Source organism: Trachymyrmex cornetzi, unplaced genomic scaffold (genome assembly GCF_001594075.2).
Source record: "Trachymyrmex cornetzi isolate Tcor2-1 unplaced genomic scaffold, Tcor1.1 scaffold1381, whole genome shotgun sequence".
Taxonomy (NCBI): domain Eukaryota; kingdom Metazoa; phylum Arthropoda; class Insecta; order Hymenoptera; family Formicidae; genus Trachymyrmex; species Trachymyrmex cornetzi.
The window spans coordinates 388-22,189 of record NW_017295962.1 but is presented as its reverse complement, the minus strand read 5'-3'; the positions used below and the strand labels follow the sequence as shown (position 1 = coordinate 22,189).

General features: G+C 37.2%; 2 protein-coding genes across 4 annotated transcripts; one reads left to right on the top strand and one right to left on the bottom strand.

Moving 5' to 3' along the window:
* Nucleotides 1–1,579: 1,579 nt before the first annotated feature.
* LOC108757351 (E3 SUMO-protein ligase RanBP2) lies at nt 1,580–16,841 on the bottom strand. Of its 3 annotated transcripts, XM_018522943.1 has the most exons (14): nt 16,615–16,841; nt 15,056–15,281; nt 14,782–14,958; nt 14,403–14,715; nt 13,906–14,207; nt 13,471–13,568; nt 13,274–13,394; nt 11,542–12,986; nt 6,585–11,496; nt 6,159–6,392; nt 4,790–5,149; nt 3,949–4,259; nt 2,172–2,297; nt 1,580–2,058 (listed from the first exon to the last, which is right to left on the bottom strand). In XM_018522943.1, exons 1-14 carry the CDS (start codon nt 16,684–16,686, stop codon nt 2,005–2,007), a joined length of 8,751 nt encoding a protein of 2,916 aa, XP_018378445.1. In that variant the 5' UTR covers nt 16,687–16,841; the 3' UTR covers nt 1,580–2,004. The 3 variants fall into 3 exon arrangements, with proteins under 3 accessions (XP_018378445.1, XP_018378443.1, XP_018378444.1); XM_018522941.1 differs by having other exon boundaries at nt 6,585–12,986; XM_018522942.1 differs by having other exon boundaries at nt 4,793–5,149; nt 6,585–12,986.
* A 973-nt stretch (nt 16,842–17,814) lies between these two features.
* ave (sterile alpha motif domain-containing protein aveugle) lies at nt 17,815–20,954 on the top strand. Its single transcript, XM_018522940.1, has 3 exons — nt 17,815–17,974; nt 19,042–19,155; nt 20,725–20,954. The coding sequence occupies exons 1-3, from the start codon at nt 17,936–17,938 to the stop codon at nt 20,911–20,913; spliced, it is 342 nt and encodes a 113-aa protein (XP_018378442.1). The 5' UTR covers nt 17,815–17,935; the 3' UTR covers nt 20,914–20,954.
* The last annotated feature ends 848 nt before the right edge of the window (nt 20,955–21,802 follow it).

Here is a 21,802-nt window from a genome sequence, read left to right as displayed (position 1 = left end):
ATCGCGCAATGTATTTGCAACATAGTTGCAATGTCATAATATCATAAAAATGTCTGCCTTCAGCAAGATTGCGCTGTAATGTAGCAATGTTGCAGTGCAATGTGCCGCAACCATTATTAAAGATAATTCTTTTAGGCCCGGTTGTTCCACCTTTTGGTAAATTTTATCTGTTCGGTAAGTATATAACAAATTTACTTCATTAATTTGTATGTGTATATGTGTGCGCTTAACTCTCCTCCTCTCTCTCTCTCTCCTCTTTACAAGATATTAATATTTTTTTAAACTCTTAGTAAATATCGCGATCTGACTCACTTAAGGAGATTGTAAGGCAAATGCAATATGTTAAGAATTATTTGAAAAATTACAGATTATTCTGAATTGCATTTAATTATAAGTAATACAAAAAATTAGACAGTTGATCATCTGGATGAAATTATTTCAATAAAAAATATTTTTTTTAATTTATAAATACTTTTAATAGAAATATATGAAAATGTATTATAAATAATGATAAAAGTCTCCATTTTTTTATATACTTTATGAATTCAAAAATATTTATGTAAAGTTACATTGAGAGATGCATACATTAATTATTCAGTAAATAAACAAAATATTTATGTTATAAACTAATTGGTGAATCTCAATGAAACTTTGCACAAGTCATTTTTATACTTAAAATATTTCTATAAAAAAATTTAATTTTTATTATTTAAAAAATTTTTGTAACAATTAAACTACCTAATATCAAATAAAATAAATAATCTATAAAAATGTGTTACTTAATAAAAACAGAATGTTATGAACACAACTTTAACATGTATGTAGTTTGTTTAAAGCGTATATATTAATTAATGTGTTTTATACATACCTTTACAATCTCTTTAAGGATATATTTGACAATATGAATGTAAAAAGATTTACGAGATAAGAATCCGTTGATTCTTATCTATGTATAATAAATATATCTATATTTTGAGAGTAAGTCTTGAGGTATTTTACGCTTTAGTCTGCGGTTTACGTAACTTGATGTTAAGATTTTAATATATGGGAAACATCACTTACCTGAGAAAATAGTTTCTAAAACAAAATTTTGATCAAATATTTAATACTTTTACGTTACATATTACATATGTCATATCGATGGTCTACACATATCTTCTTATGTGACAACTTCTATTTCAGTCCAAGAGATACAATATTACGCTTTATCAGAATGTAATTATATAAGACAAGTCAGAATGTAACTATATAAGATCAGTAGTATTTACTATAGTTGTTAATTTTGGTGTTGCAACTCTTCGTAACCTATCAAACGTAATATCGACCATCTCTTCAATGTAATAATAATTAGTAGAAAATTATTCGCATTGAACATTGTTTTTATGCTATTAGCTTAATGGTCGTTGTCAGCATGTAACGTATGATTCTTACCAAGATATTCGTAAATGTTCACTTCAAAGTGTATAGTTTCGAAATGATTAAAAATAACTGAGTTTTTTAAAAAGTTATCAGTATAGCTACGGAAATAGTACTTTCATTACAAAGTAGAAAACGATTTTCAGTTTTGGCACATATTTTATTAAAAAAAAAAAAGACAGGAAACTATTTTTATATAGACTAGTATAAAAATAAACGAACAAATTAAACATCGTAATGCTTGATCTACCTTTTTTCCAATTTGTGCAATTACTATATAAATAAGTATATTTTTTGCATAAATTATTACTACGGGAACTTGCACTTGCATTCGTGTGCATATACAGACAATTATATTTGTCAAATTTGTTTTGTCTAAAAAAAAAGAGAGAAAAGAAAAAGGAAGCTGTACGTAAAAATCATACAGCTTCCTTTTTTCGTTTCACTTTTTTTATACAATTTCCCTTACTTACAAGAGAAGAACGACATGAAACAACCCGTTTAATTCACATTTACGCTAACTTATAGGAAGGTAATGAATTATGTAACAACAGTCAATTAGCAGCTATTTATATTAGCTAAAAATCTTCACTCTTCTTCATGATATTCGACGACACCGGCTTGTTTTGCGCTGTCCACTCCCTGTAAAAAACACCTCTTCTTGTACATCTCGTTTCCTCAATTGTAGAATATATATGTGTAACATAATATGTAACCTTGCCTTACATATAATCATTTGATCAATCTTTACTTACATCTTCAAAGAAAGTATGCATCTGTTGCGCCGCTTGTACCGACGAGAAGACTGCCCTCAGAACTCTACGCTCTGGAGGATCCAAGGCGTAATCGATTCCGCTCCAAATACATTCTTTGCCTTCCACCTTTGTGAATATAAGAGAGAACAGAGAATAAGAAATATAACAATATACATTAGCAAAAATATATGCAGTTCTTTGCATATTGTTAATCTACAATACATTCAACAAGACAATACACTCAACTCCAGAAAATATAAAAATATGAACAGTCAACTATAAGGTGACTATTGGAAAATTGTTGAATGGCTATTATTTTGTAACGAATAAACAAAACAAAATTAATTAAACTCTATTGTACAAAAGAAAATCCAGCATTTTCATTAGTATTAGTGCAAAAAGGGTATACATTTATGAACTCACGAAAATGAATATTATGAAAGAGTAGAAAACTTGGCTGATTGCATAGTCAGTGTTTAGAAGACATGAGCGGTTATTTCTGAGATAAACATTCTTCAAAAATATAATTACAATTATTAATGTTAGAAAATATACTTAATAGCTTTTAAATGTCTCCTGATTATTATGCCAGTTTAAGTGATCGTAATTTCGAAAACGTATATAACTAAACTATGCAACTAACAGTCCTTTTTTATATTTATTTTTACAAATGCATGCACCGTTTCATACCACCCGTACATCCCTTTTATCTTCGTAGAATAAGGTCCAATCGCGAAAGTGTTCAGACAAAAGTTATAGGATTTAAAAAGATCTATTTACTGATCTTATCAGGTTGACCTTGGGTGGCGTCGCTAAAGTCAGATCAAGGTCACATTGATTTTTTTAAATAAAACACCTAACTTTTTATTTCAGTATCTAATAACCAACATCGAAAACTTTTTAAAACACTATAATAAAGTTATTTTTCATTAAGTACTTTTCGAGTTATAAGGCTCGAAAGTCACAGTACCACCAGCATTAGCATTACGCAAGGTGTCCAACCGACGACTAAAACCTCTTGAACATTGTTCAGGATAACATTTATCAAGATCAAGGCCATTGAAGATTATTCTTATTTTCATTTTTGCACTAAAAATTCATTTTTACGTAAAAAGGAAAATAAGAAGTACAATCTCCAACGGCTTGACAAATGTTATCCAGAACATGATCTTGAATAACATTCAAGAGGTTTTAGCAGTCGGTCGGACACCTTGCGTAATGCTAATGCCGGCGGTACTGTAACTTTCAAGCCTTATAACTTGAAATGTACTGAATGAAAAATAATTTTATTATAGTGTTTTGAAAAGCTTTCGATATCAGCTATTAAATAAAAAGTTGGGCGTTTCATTTAAAAAAATCGACGTGACCTTGACCTGACCTTGGTAACGCCACTTAAAGTTAAACTGATAAGATCAGTAAATGGATCTTTTTAAACCTTACAACTTTCGTCTGCACACTTTTACGATTGACCTTGCGAAGGTAAAAGGGATGTGGTGGTCTGAAACACCCGGTATATATAAATTCTTTTTGCACTATGCATCAAAATTACAAATTTTTTCTATAATATATACATCAAGATCAAGGTCACTGGTGCAGTGTCCCTCAATGTAAATAATTATCCTTCTGTAAATTACTTATAAATCGTATATATTCAAATATAAATGTTTTTTTAGTATAAGTTATCATAAAGAAAACGTAGGCTTTACTTAAATGTTATTAAGATTAGCAGAAGAAAAATAAATTCGCAGTATATCTCGAATATGTGTGAATACATTACCCGCATCACTGTATCTATGCTGATAATGGTGTTGCTCGCGTAGTCTTCCGAGTCGTCGAGCTTCAAGACGATTCTCTCCGCGTAGATCTCGGAATCGTAATGAATTGCTAGATTTCCTAAGCCCACACTCTCCCACTTATTGTCATCCGGCCATCTCGCGAATACAGTGGCACGTTTCTCGATTATAGGAAGCATCTCCTGATCGTCCTCTTCATCTTCCTCCTCATCTTCGTCATCCTCTTCTTCCTCATCCACACCATGACCTCGGTCATGTTCTTCACTGTTCTCCGCTTGTCCGATGCATCTTTCACCTGTTTGGATATAAATTAATACGATATGAGACTTTATGCTCAAAAATTCAAGTAGAGCATATGCATAGATTTAATTAGAGAGTGTACATCTATATATATATATATATATATCATTGAAAAGCATGCGATCGTATTTTTACAGGGCCATTCATAGCAAACTTTACAATGTCGTGAAACACAAATAACAGCTACAGGTATAACCGAATTTTTCTCAAATATAATTTGAAAAAGCAGACACATGTGCAAGATGCATAATAGTTTATTGTGATTGATAAAGTTTACAATAAATTTCGAATAAAACAAATTATTGCAGTCGTTTAATATAGCATAAGTAATGATTTTACAAAATCAATTAATCATAAAATTCATAAAATATCATAATCAAATATCTTATAATCAAATAACATTATTTCGTTTAACATTAGAAACGTATGCATTTTCAAATGCTTAGCGTTGTACAGATAGCAGCAACGAATAGAATCAACGAACGAGTAGAAGTGTGCAACTTGATAATCTCGTGAGTTAACTACTACCTTCAGCAATTCTCTTCTCGCGCAATTCTTGCTGAATGTTATCGACATGTGCCTTGAATTGCCGGGCCAAATCGGACGATTTAAATTTAATCGCTAACTGTTCGGCGCAGGGTTCCTGCTCGGCATAATTCATGCCGGCCCACATCCAAGCCTGGTTTGATGTAGAAAGCGGATGGAACTCTACGTCGGGAGTGATCAGGAAGTTGCAGACGACCTTGTGCACTTGCTCCCGACGTAACAGCAACCGATAGCTGCCATGACCTACATGATGCAGGATCTTCATTTCACCGATGCCACGCTCTTTCCACTCCTTCGTGGCATTGTCATATCTGTACAACTTGGCTCTTTGGCAGAACACTGTGAACGAATAAAAAAAAACAGCTTAGAAAACAGAATTCGAATAGCCTTGAAAGTGAATGGCGAATACTGCCTCTTCTTCAAACGTTCTTAAGTTAACAAAAATATTACCTCGGCCGGGAGTCGAACCCGGACGGAATGCAAGAGATCCGGGTTCGACTCCCGGCCGAGGTAATATATTTTTCGCAATAAGAATTAATTATTTATAGATTTTAATATATCATTCAACATTATTAAGATCGTTTCGAAGATGCGAATAAGCATAAAAAATTTGTTAAATTGCTAGTCAATTTAACTCATGATATTACTGCGGTAGTTTAGTAGAATTAGCGTTTCAAGACCGAAAAATCATTTGGGCGCGCGTGTCTAAGGACTACATACGTAGTATATAAATTCACACAAGAATCATACAAGCATTTAAGATCTAACTAGACCGTTTAAGGTTTTGATTTCTATAGTTTATGTTATCACACATATATACAGTCCTATAATATATTATACAATTTAATATTAATATTAATTAATCATTTATTAACTCGGGAATAGGCTAGAGATTCATGAAATGCTACAGATGGTCTGACTACGAATTTCTGACCATCGAATTCTTCCCAAGTTTCACAAGAAATTTGATTCTGTTTTGTTAAAACATCACGCTTCATTCTGATGGCGTACAAAAACTATTCTCACAATTATTTACACAAAAAGCTGCATGCGCAATCGTATCGTTAGTGATCAAACTTGTACTGAACGTGTTCATTCTTACTACATGCCACGCCACCATAAAAATCCACAGTGTTGCTACATTAGCAGAAAAAAATTCAGTGCATGAACTTTTTGTCCGTATCACATAAACATATATTAATATTAAATTAATTTCATATAAATGATTTACTAAGTTAATATAAACATTAACTACATTGATAAATATATAATTCTTCAAACAAATCTCCTTGTATCAAGTTGAAAGATTCCAATTGAAAATAATGATAAACAAAAATATCTAGGCTACCTTTTTCCTCATCTTCTTCGCCAGTTCGGACTTCAATGGTATCTGGTAAAGGTACAATAGGTTCAAAGTGAGGATCGTGCTCCTGTTCATTATCTACTTCGCCATCGTCTTCATCGTTTTCTTCTTTTTGTTCTTCGCGCGATGTGTTTCGAATCGTCGTCGAACTATTCAGTGATGTAATGGATTTCGAACCAAACACCGATGATCCCGCGCCAGCGAACGTAAAGTTAGGATCTGAAAGAAGTATCAATTCGAAAGTTAAAATACTAAAAGTCTTGCACAAAAAAAATAGAGGAAACATTTGAGAAAAGTTGATGCTTTTAATAAGATAGACAAGTTATCACGCTGGGAAATAATTTCAGACTATTCGGTTCATATTTATTTGAGTAGCAATAGCTTTTCTGACTACGTGACGTTATGACATACCGACTTTAAAGGCCTCCGGTTGCACCGCCGTCGCAGCAAGCGCCGAAAATGACATGTTATTTGCCGATAAGAAACTGGGACTATCCTCATTTTTCTGAACGTCATCCAATGGTTTTAATCCGAAAACTGTCGCCGTCGCACCAAAAACATTCGTCGCATTTGTTGCCGTACCAAAAACGTTTGCAGTTGCCGCCGTCGTTCCACCAAAGATATTTGTCGTTACTGGTGCCGTCGTCCTGCCGAAAGGATCAGTCGTCGCCACCGTCGTCCCACCGAAGATATTTGTCGTTGCTGACGCCGTTGTTCCGCTGAACAAATTCGTCGTTGCGGTCATTCCGCCGAAGATGTTTGTCGTCGTTGTAGAATCACTGAACGGCAAAGCACTATTGCTACCAAGCGTCATTTTAGAGAAAGGCGTGGAGTTGACGCCGAATACCGAGTTAGAGGACTGATTGGATGCGATTGTCGACGTAGTGATTACGGTCGATGTTTTCGGAACAAAATTTGCCGTAATAGCTACGGTAGCAATGGAAGAAGAAACGGAACTGTTACCGCTGTCCTTATTAAAGATTGCCGTTTTCGGCGAGGTTTTTGAGGCGCCGCCGAAAATGTTCGTGTCGGAATTGAAAGAAAAAGTAGACGGCTTGAATATGGATGCCGTCGATGCAGCTTGACCAAATATCGGACTTTTTCCGGCTGTGTTAGTCGCATCGAAAGCAGTTGTCTGCGTCGTTTGAGCATTTGAAGAACTACAGATCTTGAGATTTTCAAGCGAGACACTCGATGTCGTCGTCGCTGTTGTCTTTTCCATCGTTTCGTTAGTACCGAACTGAGGATTCATGCCGAATGAGAAAGTCGTGGTTTTCTTGTCGTTAAACAACTTCAAATCGCCAGTACCAAAGCTCATCGTGGAGCTGTCGATATTGGGAGTAGCCGAAGACTTAGACGTCGCGGTGGATGTCGCGAAAGAGAATCCATTCTTCACAGACGCAGATTGCGTTATGTTCCGAGTAATCTCACTGATACTCTCAGGATCGCTCAACGAACTTATACCCAAGCTTGAGATGTCTTTCGATTGCGTTGTCATCTTTTTTTCTTCCGGCATAAACTTCGTCGTGTCTTGCCCAGCGGTATCTGGATATAGCGCTATGCTCGGTTTCCTACAACCTCTGCAGCCGGGGCAGTTTTCTTTTTGCTTGTAAGAATAAAAGTTTGCTGGTAGCTGCAACTTTAAGGCGGCTGCTTTCTCTTCCGGAGTGACATTCGCCTCGTAAACAATCTCGATCTCTTTGACTGGTGAGCTGATCGTTTTCGTCATGGATTTACTTATCTTCTCACTACTGCTGATAGTGGCGGCCAGTTTAATATTTTTCCTGGCGTCATCAATCGCTTTTTTGAAATCTGCTGCGATCTCGGATGTCTTAAAGCGGCAAGCGAATTGCATGTATTCAATCTCGCCTTCGCTGTAATCCGCAGTGGTCCACAGCCATGTTTTCTCGTCCTTCGATGTGAACTCTAACTCATTGGAAAGTATATGGTTTAGACATAACTTTAATACGTGATCCCGACGCATGATCAGCCGCAGTTTCCCGGTCTCTTTGTGACACAGCAGCTTAATATCACCCAATCCACGTTCCTTCCATTCCTTCACCGTGGTGTCGAACCTGAAGAGTTTCGCTCGATGACTATAGAGCATCTCTTCATCCTCCTCGCCAGTTTTCACCTCGACTTTGTCCGGCAACGGTATAACTGGCGAGAAGTGGACATCTTCACTTTCAACCACCTCGTCTTCGCTGATCTCGCCACCGCCGCCGCCAGGCGATTTAGCCGGTGACTTGGCCATAAAATTAAAGCCGAAGGACTTAGCGGGTGAGCCGAACGTAAACGGTGAATCGCCTGTGTTTAATGTGGTGCTGCTTTTCACCGGCATACCGAACATGAAATTGGTGCCCGTAGTTTCCTCGGATTTAGATGGAGTCTTCACGATCTCACTTGCGCTCTTGTCCTGTGACATCCTGAAACTAAAACCAGTGATGGTCGTTTCCTTGGCGGTGTCTTTGGGAATGCCGAAAGAGAATGTGGTCATAGGCATTACGCCGGAAGATGATGCGTTCATCTGGAAGATATTAGCCTGCTGCGGCTTAGGCGGTTGCGATGGGTCCTTGGAACTATCGCAGGCGACGCAGTAGGCGTTTGTTCCGGAATTGACAATGTAACATCCTGTGCAAGTCCAGGAGCCGGCGGGTGACTTAAATAGCTCCGACAACGGTATTTTGGAATCAATGGGTTTACTAGTAACTGCGGAAACGTTCTTATTACTCGTCGCAGAAGATGACGGAGCTTCGCAAGCTAAGCATTTCATATCCGTGGAATTATTTCTAGTGTAACAACTAGTACATTCCCAAGAACCAGTTGGTGGTTTAAATAATTCCGACAACGGTGGCTTCGCTTCCGTGACGTTTTGATTGTTGCTCTCGCCCGACATCTGAACTTTCTTTTCGAGTGCCTTCGCGACTTCGTTCGGACTACTGCCTTTAGCTAGCTTCTGCTGACAGCTCGACACGGCATTGTAAAACTGTGACGCCAGTTCCGACGTGTTGAAGGTCGCGGCGTGTAACGTCCAGGTCTTACCAGGTTCTTTAACGTTTCCAGGAACAGTCCAATTAACAACTGTAGTGCCATTCTTGTATGTAAACGCCATATCCGACGGAATTCCGTGACTATAGATCTTGGAGCTTCCGTCATCCGTCAGTAACAAGCGAAGCTTGCCGGATTTTACGTTCAATAATAGCATCATTGATCCTGTACCCTTATTTTTCCACTGCATGGCGTTGGTACCGTTGACAGATTGACATTGAAGGCTCGCTGTTCCGACAAATAACTTGTGCTCATTTTCAGTCTGTGGTCGTATTTCGTTGTTAGACGATCCTTGCTTAATGGCGCCGGGTGGTGGCAAACGAGGTCTCCTTAAGGTTGTAGAATTCTGACCGGTTGTTGTGGATGAGGCAAACATCGGTGATTCATTGGAAGCTGTGCTCACAACAGACGACTGCGAATTTGTTGTTGAAGTCGTAGCGAAGATAAAGCTCACAGATGGCATCGAGACGGCGCTTGTTGCAGTTGCGGTCGTGATTTTCGTTTCGGATTTATTGATTGATTTGGTGGTAAACGAAAATCCGCTGAATGGACTGACTTTCGGTGGTTCGTCGATTTTCTTAGAGTCATCTGCTTTCGTGTCGCTGACTTCTTGAATAATAGGTTTAGAACTGAAGGAAAATCCTCCTAACGTTGTCATACCGGATTTCGATTTGTCAGAAAAAACCACTTCCGTTGTTGAGCTTATCTTATCTTGTTGTGTTAATTGTGATTTTTGAGTCTTGAACGAGTCTTTGTCGCTAGAAGAAGCAGTGAAAACTTTCTCACTGATTTTGTACGCCTTTTCCGGAGATGTTGCAGATAAACTAAATCTGGCCTGATCGAAAGCCTCCTTGAACGTCATTGCTTCCTCTGCGGTTTTGAATCTAATGCAAAATTTCTCCAGCTTCACTTCCTCATCAGCGAAATCGTTAGCGACCCAAAACCAAGCCTTGTTGTTGTTCGTCATTGGACTCAACTCCATGTCGGGCCTCAGCATGTGATTCGCGCAGATCTTCAGGATCTGATCGCGACGCATAAGCAGGCGCACTTTACCTTCTGTATTGCGCAGAAGTTTCACGTCACCGACGCCGCGTTCCTTCCATTCTTTATCAACAAAGCGAAACAGTTTTGCCCGACCGCAATACAGAGTATCCTCGTTTTCTTCACCAGTGGTGACTTTCACCTTTGCAGGCAATGGTATGACGGGTATAAAGTTCGGTATCGGATCATGCTCCTGCTCGCACACCTCTGTGGATGTATTCGGCGATTCAATTGACTCATAGGTATTGTCGGTTTTGTCATGTATCTTACTACTATTAGTAGCATTATTATGAACGTTTTGTAAAGTACTACTGCTAGTTGTATGAGTCACAGTGACAATAGACGATGATGTTGTTAGATTGACATAGATCGGCGGCGCATTGATGTTGGCTGGAGTTACATAAGAAGAGGTTGGTGGTAAGTTGACAGTGGTCGGTATAGTGGCTTGCAGAGGCATGGGAATCTGATAGCAATGCGGTACATTGGAAGATGGCGATTTTGTTGTCGTCATTGTCATTGTCGTTATAGGCGTAGTAGAGAAAGTGACAGCTACTCCACCTCCTAATCTATATTGCGGTGGTATAGTGACACTCAGGGTCGGTTGAGTAGATGGCACCGTGGTTGGTAGCGTGTCGGATGTCGTGATGACCACATTCACAGGAAGTGCTTTGTTCACCGGCGCATCTTTGATAATTGTCGTTGTCGTCGTAGTTGTCGCCGTCATTGTTGTAGCTTCGGACTTAGTTCGTGATGGAGTTTCGATTTTCTGCTTCAACGACATTTGTAACGATGGATTCGTCGCGGTTGCCGACATGAGATCGGGCAGCTGCGAGGAAAGCGTCGATGCGAAGAGGCCTTGTTGCAGCGGATTATCCGGCACTTTTGTCTGATTAGGATATAGCATGGGCATAGGATAAACGGTGTGTGGATAAAGAGATGATATGGCTGCCTGAGTGTTTGGATCGGGGAATGGTAATCCTCCCTGATAATACTGAAATGCGGTTGCTGCTGAAGGATACATCAGCGATGAATAAGGGTGCCGAGCATGCTGCGGTGTAAATATGTTACCGGAAATCGAAGACGCCGGCCCAGTCGGTTGATTCTGATAGTTTAAATCGACGTACTCATCATCGTCAAGGACGTAGAAGTCTTCAGGATCAACAGCGGGATTTACACTCTGTTGCTGCTGTACACGCTGCTGCTGTTGTTGTTGCTGCTGCTGCTGCTGCTGTTGTTGTTGCTGCTGCTGCTGCTGCTGTTGTTGTTGCTGCTGCTGCTGATGCTTTTGATTTTCTTTGCGCGATTCCACTACTTCCTTCGTCAGATTGTCCATTTTCTCGGTCAACGTTTTCATTTGTGTCATCATGTTTTTCATCTGCTCCATCATATCCTGTATTTCGTTGTCCCGAGACTGCATAATTTGACGTATTTGAGCATCAAGGCGCTCTGGGCTTGGACGTGCCTCCGTGCGATTCTTTGATAAATTCAAGTAATCCTGCAATCTGCACGGTGTGCTAGCGTGTTTTGGCGTCCGATGAATGTTCCTCTGAGGAGTGCTTAGCATGTTCGAACCAGTCAGTGTCGTCAACATCGGTAACGTCGGATTCGTGACCGCCTGATCCACAGCGCTGTGAGTGGGCGAATAACTCTCATCGGATATACCATCGATATCGTTTCTACTCAAATCGCCCCTTCCTAGATCCGGATCTATTCTCTTCAACTCATTCTCAATATCAGTGATGTGAGTGCCGAGCTCGGAGTTCAGTGGGTGTTTAGGATTCGTGCCCGGACTACGGAGTCGGTCGAGCGTAAGATAAAAGCAGTTTCTCGCTTTTGACAGCATTATGATGTGTTGCGATCGCATTTCTGACGTTAAACTTTCACGGGGCGTGGAATCCACTATCTCGTCCGCAAAGATTTTGTAAATCTGCGCCAGCTGAAATGACGCCTCCGGGCATTTAAGCGCCTGCAACGCGTCGATTGCCTGCTCGTACTGTTTATCGCGTACGAGTCGCTGGGCCAATAGCAACTTGCCTTCCTCAAGCGCATTCGTCAGTTCAAAATTGTTCATTTCTTTACCCTGATAATTGAACAACTTCGACGGAGATATACGTAATGTTTGATTATTCTGTAGCCTCTCTAACAGCGGTAGAGCGGCGGTCCAGTACAGTTCGGAGCGTGCCTCCCATCTAGGGATGTAGCCATTCGCCTCATCTTTCTCCTTCATCATTTTCGCACGATAATGAAACATGCGTGCCAAATGTACCAATAACACTGGATGCATGCCGTGGTTGCCAATGCAGCGAATTATTCCCAATCCCTGTTGCAATTCTTGTCGTAATTCACCGATATCACCGTCTACATCCTCTCGCTTGGAGTACATCTTGTATGCCGCCGACCACCATTTCTCTTGATTACTTGTGGATAGCGTCGTGGTAAGATCGATAGGCAATGTCGGTAATTTTTCTGGATTCACAAAGCTACCAAGTTGCTGCTCCTCTAGAACAGCGGATGAGCAGAGTATCGATGCGTTGAGGAACGCATCGATATCGATGAGACACAAGCTGTCGGGTGCCGCTTGATTCGTGTTAAATACCGAAAACTGTAATGCTGGGAATACGCGCGAGGTTTGATCTGGATACGGAGCATCTTTGTTCTGAGGCCGATTCTCCATTCCAAGCCAGATTTGATGATGCAATGAATCAGGCCACACCTCTTGTGCGACTGCAAACAAAAAATTAGTGTCTATTGTTTTTTTTTTAAATTGTTTTCCACCGTGTGACGGTATACTTATTCTGTACATTATTGCAGCTATTGTAAAATTGAACTCAGAATTAGAGTTCTAAGTGTAATTTGATATTATTAATTGTAACAATTATCCTTCTTATCTAATAACAAAAACAAATGCGATATACTTGTTATGCAAATTAATAAACTGCAAAATAAGTATAAAATTCTTGATATTATCCTTGCGTATTTTAATCTAAAAACAGAAGGAATAATAAACGTACTTTGACTATAAGTCCTTAACTGATTTGCAGTACACATGCGTAAAGGTGGATCAGGAGCTGAATGATGGCAAAAAAATGAATTCCTTATATGATCAAGGTGTATTCGGGTTACAAAAATTCTCTGCAAAAGAAAAGCCACATTAAATGTACATCAAGATAGTTTCACTATCAAGATTTGTATGAAGCGCGATTCGTACCTGATAAATCCGTTCTCTCCAGAGTCCTGTGCAAAATTTATCAATTCTATCCATCAGCTTTTTCGTATCATCCCTAGCATAATTTTGAAGAACGTAACCTATTAAAATAGAGAATATAAAACCGTTAGTAAAAGTTAGACACTTAAAAATATAGTAATTTTTTGCTCATTATAATATATATCCTTTCGAATCAAACCATTTTCCCCCGTGGTATTTTCTCGTATCATCGAAAACGAAGATATTTTAAATATCAAGTTACAGGAAACACTAGAATATCATTATCTTCAAATAGTAAGTTTCAAACAAATCTTAAAAGTCATTTTTAAATAATGTTTGCGATACAACCACTTTAAGAATAAAAAAGATCTGAAAATTCCATGTTTTCCATGTTTCTCGTAGTAAATACCCCGTTACAGGATAATTTGTCTCACATACCAGCTTGGCAACATCGATATGCTGCCTCTATTGCCCACATATTGAATTGATTCTTAAATTCATCCTCTAATTGTATGCGCATACGATTTTCCAATGGGGCCACATGTAATGCAGTTAATAACAGCGGTGAGCACAGTCTTCCTGCTTCGTTCCAACTGCCTTGTTCGCGTTTCGTTTTGCGTAATAGCAAACACGCCAAGTGGAAGTGTAACTGGCCCCACATATGCGTAAACAAGTGCTCCGTAAAGGTGTGTTGTTTAGAAAAGTTTTTTGACTTCATCTCGTTCATATTTTGGTCAAAACTGAATCATAATATTTGTTTCATAAATATATCATAAAAATAAACATATGAAAAACAAATAAACGCAATTACTTTATTTCTAAAATATGTAAGGTATATTCTACAGATATTATATCTAGAGCTAGTTTTATCACTGTTTCACTTATTACCACATTATAAAATACAATTTAGTTTATAGACATATTGATACACTTACTTAAATACTGCTTGAGCTGCCTCTTGAATGCTTTTCTTCGTTTCACCTCCTTGCTCCTTAAGACATAGTCCCGCATATTTATCAGATACAGATATATAGAACAACCAAAAAGACCAGTCAAGAGATTTAGTCTCTTTATATTTTGTTAATAATTCGTACAACAGTTGATACCACACAACGCTGTCCTTATGAGGGACAGTGGCCTCTACACTAATGGCATGCTCATAAGCTTTATCCAATCTATGCTCCGACATGTAATAATTTAACAATTTGATACGAAGTTGCACATCAGTCGGTCTTGCAGCCAATTCAGCTACAAAATTTCACCTGTTAATTCTCCGTTCTTTAATTATTCTATTTCATAATAATAATTACTTACATGCGATAAGTGCCTCAAGATCCTCACTGCTGTTGTTTGGTTTCTCTATAGTCAAAAGTTTTTCTTTTAATTGAAAAATTACTGGATTATGTGGAAATAGTTTGTCAGCTCTCTCTACCCAATACTTCAGTTTAGTAACATCCATTCCTATGTCCATGTCAACCAATAATTCGCATACTAAAAAAAAAAGCAAAAAAAGAAAGTTTAAATGTTACATTGACATAAAGTGTTGAAAGGACAATAAGAAGTAAATATAAAAGCGTCAGCTTCTTACTTTTCAAGACCAAATCATCTTGCCTCCCTTCAAGTTCGAGGGAAACTTTGTACTCGTTAAAAGCTGCTTCCTTTTGACCAAGTGCTTCATAAGCCTGACCCAACAACTTATGTGCACTGGCAGAACTATCTCGTATCTCTAAGTAATTAAATACATATCTTTTTGTGGACTCATAATCACCTACTTGATAATACAGTTTGGCAACATTGTAACAACGAAGATTTTTCTGTAACAAGAATCACAGATACCGACGAGTATTAGATTCTACAATCCAAACTCAATATATTTTGAAATTTGTTATAATTTTTTTCATTGCAACAAAAATTTAGTTTAAAAGATGGCAATTGACTACATTTGCACAGCACGCTTAATCGGATTTAATAATCCATAGTTATGAAATTGGCCAATCATAACTGTCCCTTGGAAGAATAGAACAACTGTGATTGGTTAGTTTCATAACTACAGATGTTATTAAACCCGATTAAGAATACCATATAAATATTAAGCAAACACAGAGGATGAGTTTGCACCTAACGACCATGTCACGATAAACACGAACGAATAACAGCTGCAGTCAACTGGATAAGATATCTGAATTCATCGCCATCAGTATCCTGCTGAAAAAATTTTCATATTTTATGTTACATATCAATATTTTTAAGGATTTTTCATTATATCGTTAATTTAGAATACATTAAAAAATGTATACTCATCATTTAATACAATATTACGTTATAATTAATACATTTTCATATACATTCATTTTATTGTTATGAAGTTTTTTGAAAAATATCTTAGACTTGTTCAGATTCTATAAGTTTTTTTTCGGAAATTACAGAACGAGAAATTTTAGAATATTTCGAAATTAAATAAAGAATTCTAGAAAAAATGTACATTCACTTCATCAGCGTTTTGACAAGTACTCTGATATGTATATTAAGAGATTTTCTAAAAAGTTGCAGTCATATAAAAAACGGAAATTTTGAAATTTAAATTAAAAAATTATGAAAAATTATAAGAATTCAAAGAAAACTTTTCGTCGAGATATCGACAGCACAAGAATAGTTTCCCGCGAAAATTCGCCATGATTGGCAAGTACGTCGCGCTCTCGTCTGGAATGACTCAAAGGTTTCCGTCCGCTGACATTGATCTTGTTTACACCGAGCACTTAATACGCGTATTAACCAATAACTTTCCATTAAGTTGTTTTAATTTCGGCAATGCACGTGTAAATGTACGTACGATATGGATATTTTATTAATCTAGATGCATATGGCGTACTACAGGTTACTACACCATTCTTTAATTGTATCGCCGAAACTAAGATAATATGATAGAAGGTACTAGTATTAAGTGCTCGGTGTAAACTAGAATATCCGGATGGCTGAGCAGTCGTCGCTTGATGCATCGAAACATACCGAAAGTACCTGTTCTCATTATTGGTATTGATGTAGGTTACAATTTGCAAATAGAGACAAGAAAAGAAAACCCATGAAGCAACGAATGTCGGAAGGAAAAAGAAAATTTCCGAGTTTCCCCGAGTGCAACGGTAACCTCACCTCGTTCTCGTTTCGCAGCTTGCAAAACACGTTCTGCACGTGGCGATCAACGTCTTTCTTCGAGCGAAACATGATGTTGCCGGTTGAACCGGCCCTGCAATCTGCGACACTTTCGTCGTATCACACAATCGACACCAATCGTTTTCACAACTTGCACACTTCACATCGGCTCATCGCGAAAATTTATTTGCAACGCAACGTATCTCTTTCAAACGGTCTCCCGTCGACCCTCGAATCCTGCGCCGCCAACAGTAACGATCGTTAACACTTATTTCCCCCAAACAGAGTTTAGGCACCTATAAAATACTATTAGGGTGAGATTACATGAAGGAATGGCTGCGTTCAGCAGACTCTACAGTTTTGCAACCGTTTTATGATTCGTCGCGCTGATTGAATTATACTTTTAGATTTAAAGGAATAGTCGTATCTCAGCGAAGAATCACAAAACGGTTGCAAAACTGCTGAGTCTGCTGAACGGGCGTGATCCCGATTGATCACGGCTCGATTGGACACCACCAATCACAGCGACCGGTGCTTAGGAGCTTTGTAGTCTCAAGCGCTGTGAGTGGCTCGTGTCCAATTGAGCCGTGTCCAACTGAGTGCTACCCCTGTCGCAACAAACTTGTGATCGGCTTGCATCTAAAGGCCCGTCTACAATACACGGAGTAAGAAGTAAGAGTAAGAAATTGACCAATCACAGTAGATTATTCTTCTCACATTCGACTATGATTGGTCAATTTCTTACTCTTACTTCTTACTCCTTGTATTGTAGACGGGCCTTAATGTAAAAAATGGACTTTACAATCTGAAATACATTTCACTTGTGACCTGCGACCTGCGTCTTAAGGTTTTGGTCAATTTCTTACTCTTACTTCTTACTCCTTGTATTGTAGACGGGCCTTAATGTAAAAAATCGACTTTACAATCTGAAATACATTTCACTTGTGACCTGCGACCTGCGTCTTAAGGCCCGTCTACAATACACGGAGTAAGAAGTAAGATTAAGAAATTGACCAATCACAGTCGATTATTCTTCTCACATTCGACTGTGATTGGTCAATTTCTTACTCTTACTTCTTACTCCGTGTATTGTAGACGGGCCTTTATGTAGAATGGGTTTAAGATATTAGTTCTCTGCCAGACCACTTGAGGTCTTTATTATTCTCTGTTTCCATCACTCAATACAGATAACAGAGCTTGCGCTTCTCTTTGTATATGTTCTGTGGATCGCGCAGTCCATTCTCTATGGCTTTTCGCTGAATGCGACGAATGTGCATCGCTTCTATCCGATATGTCATGTTACTAAAGAAGTTAAAGTACAATGGTAGAGGAGGTTGTTAATCCCAGCATTAGAACGAAAGTAAGAACATTGAAATTGTGCATAAACGAGATCTCGCAGTGAATTTGTGTCTTAAGGCAGATTCACAGAATTACATTGTTGACATATACAGCTAATGATGCTAGTGTTGCATTTGTATTAAATTTCGCGAAATATTGTGGTCACAGTGCAATGCGCATGTAACCAAAGTACGTACACATGACACAGTATGAATTAGGATAAAGATTTAGGGGCTCCGCACAATAAAAGGAACTGTTCCCTGTTCCTTTTATTGTTCGAAGCCTCTTACGATACCCCGGTCACCTCAAATTTGGTCATTCTTCAGAAGAGCTACCTCACCTCCAATTTCGATGAAATTAGGCTTATTCGACGCGTTTTTGTGTGAAAGGAAAGAATCTGGCAGAAAAAAGTCCGCGACCGAATCCGATTGATTATTTATTGGCCGAGATTGCCGAGAAAGCATTTTTGGTCGCTTGAAACAAGCGATTAGTGTGACAACGAGCTCGCTGTCTCGTTCACTCTCGGCACGCCGAAGGCAAGCACATGTACTCCTAAGGACTTCGATTCTTTCTCTCGGAAATTTTCACAATCTGAGAAATGATCAACTTTTTACATTAATGCTCATAGTCCGTGCGCGATTAACGACACAGCTAAACCTTACGTCTGCTTACAACTAAATTGGACGTAAAGACAAAATAATTTGAATTTTTGAAAGTTTTAAAAAAGTAACTGAGAATTGTAGTAACAAAAGAATTGAAGTCCTTGGGTGTACATGGTTCGTGCTTGAATGTATGACTACCGGTTTTGCCGTCTTATTCTCTGTGTCGTTACCGTCAATGCAGAATTTTTGGCTGAATAGTCAGGAGCCTTAAGAACTCTTATTGCAAGCGACCGCCTCACGTATTACTTTGTTATAACCTGCGCCAAACATAATATCGGATACCGGCTATTTTCCGGAATGTCCGATGCATCTCTAAAAGTATAATACATATCTTGGCGCCGCCAAGCTCTCGAAAAGAAGTATTTTGGCGCCGCCAGGCTCCACCAGGGCCCGACTATGCCAATGCAGAAATTGTTGCCTTTTCCAGAGCAAGACAACTCGACCACGTCCAGTATATTTATGGAATGTACTAGATGTGCAGAAATGGCTGAGACGACACTGCAGCGACTATTATCAGCTATACTATGAACTGTTTCTGCATGTGAGTGTTTTTTACTTTGTCATAAGTATGTTTTTCAAATTTTGCTTTTAATCCTGCTTCTCCATAGATTTGCCGCGTTATTAAGAGAAGTATCAGACTACTGGTTGACAATTACGATTGACGGTTGCCCGGTTCTATTTCAGCCAATTACGATGAACTCTCTACATCGTGATTGGTTGAAGTAGAACCGGGAAATCGTCAATCGTAATCGTTAATCCCTAGTCTGGGCACCAATCAGAAGAAAGAATTTTACTAATTATCTAATAAAAAAATGCTTCGAAACATTATTCTGCTTAAAATTTACTATAGAGAACTATAGAAAAAGTTCTATAGTTTTTAATGAGCATTTTGAATCGGTAAATCCCTATCCCTAATAATTTTCTATGTGAAGTAATGTATAGTTTCCAATAGTTTTTTTTTTCCAATAGGGATTCCACTTCGATTAACACCTATTAGAAACCAAAATACAAAAATAATGTAAATATAAGAAATAAAAAATCAAATACTTTTAACATCATATATTCATCATGATTGAGATATGTCGAACATTTATATGCATGTACATATTTCTGAAAACGCATGGGGTTTCTACAATAGTCGTCAACTTTAACGCTTAATATCTCGATTCGCGGGATTAGGCACAACATTTTATTACCGGATTTCTTTTGTTTCATGCAAAAACGCGTCGAGAATAATTTCATTGAAATTGAAGGTGAGGAGTGTCTTCTAAATAATTACCTACCATAATTTTGTTTCCAAGAAATTAAAAAACTATAAGCATTACAGTGGGATATTTCCTATTATTATCGATAGACCACTGGATGCATGCAATTCCACATAGTATTGACGAATTCTAGTAAATTCACCATAAAAACTTATAAGAGAAAATCTGTTGGAACACATTGGTCAGCCAACGGCCAATAAGTTTTTTCCCATAAAGAATATTTCGACTGTCATAGTTTGAAAACCATAGATACCTATAGGTCGGTACTGTACATGAAACACCATTAAAGTTGATAAGAGTTTAATAAATAAAACACTATAGAAAATTATACTCATAGGATCTTATTGATAACTGTATAATTTCTATAATCGTTCTCGTGCGCTACTATAGAAATTATTGATAACTATAAATACCTATACAAATTCCATATGTTTCTATAGTTTTTATAGAATATTTTAAGCAGGAGAAATTTTTTATAGAAAATTGTAGCATCAAGTGGATCGTAGCCTTAATCGGTCAATTAAATATTGCCAACTGCAAGACTTGAAAACATTATTTTCTGGCGGAGCGCCGAGTACATACCCGATTCGTATAATGCTTTTTCATGATTGAAAATTGCCGTTAACAAGAACCTGTGCTATTATTATCACATCGTTCTTCACAGCTGCCAGAAAATTAGCTTATATTTTCAGTCTTGCAGTTGACAATATTGAAATTTAATCGAAGTTTGTGAGACCGAGCCTAATTCCATGTAGAATGTCGTTAATTATACATTAAGATTTTTTTTTTATTGATGAGAATGTATATTTAGCATAAAATAAAAAAAATCTTCTCTGTCTTTTAAGCACGACATTACAGGAAAGACATTGTTAAGAATAAATGAAAATAGCTTGAGACGGATTGGGATCGATAATGAACAGCATAGGATGGACATTTGGAGAGAAATTATTAAATTGCATCTTAAAACAGATATGTTAGAGCTTAAGGACATTGAGCGACGTGATAATATGATGAACCTTGATCGAAACATATAAAACCTATTGTTGCACAGATATATTTTTTAAATATATATTATTATTAATGGTATGTGTAATACAATATGTATGTAAACGTAGAATATTATATGAAAAATATATTTATTACATACTTAATTTAAGAACATACTTTGTATCAAATCATACAGTTTATATAAGAATAAAACATTGAATTTGATATTATTTATTATCATTCTTATTTATTTAATAGAATTTATTTTATAAACAGAGGATTTGTTGATTTTATTTAAAGATATAATGGATACAAAAATAGACTATTTCGATAAAACTGTAAATCTTTTTTACAAGAAACTCGAAATATGCAGTTTACGTGGAGGAAAGTCTTTAGATTATATTACAATATTTGAACACAAAGATAACTATATTCCTGAAAAAATAAGTAAATGTTTATCGATCACTGTAAATTAAAATGTTGCGTGATATTTTGTGCTTTTTAAACTTTTAAATTTATATATTTATTATACATAATATAGGAATAGTAATATTGGTTTTTTCTTATTTTTAGATTTTTTCGAATGACAATTTACCTTCCAATGTATACAGACGTTGTTTAAATTATTTAAATATTAGTTGTAAACTGATTCTTAGTGCAATAGCAGTAGATGAGATTCTACAAATTCAATTAGATCAAAAGCAGAAGGCTATCTTTACAGATGAAGATGCTATCTTTATAGATGAAGATCATAGCATCGTAACATTTTTTGTGAAAAACCTAAAATATCTGTACCATCAAATTTAAGCAATTGTTCTACAATGTGCTTTTTGTTTCTTGTTTCTTGCTGTTTGTTTCTATTTGTTTTGATCAAGAAGGTAAGAGACAAGCAGCAAGAAACAGTAAACAAAAAGCACATTGTAGAACAGCTATAAG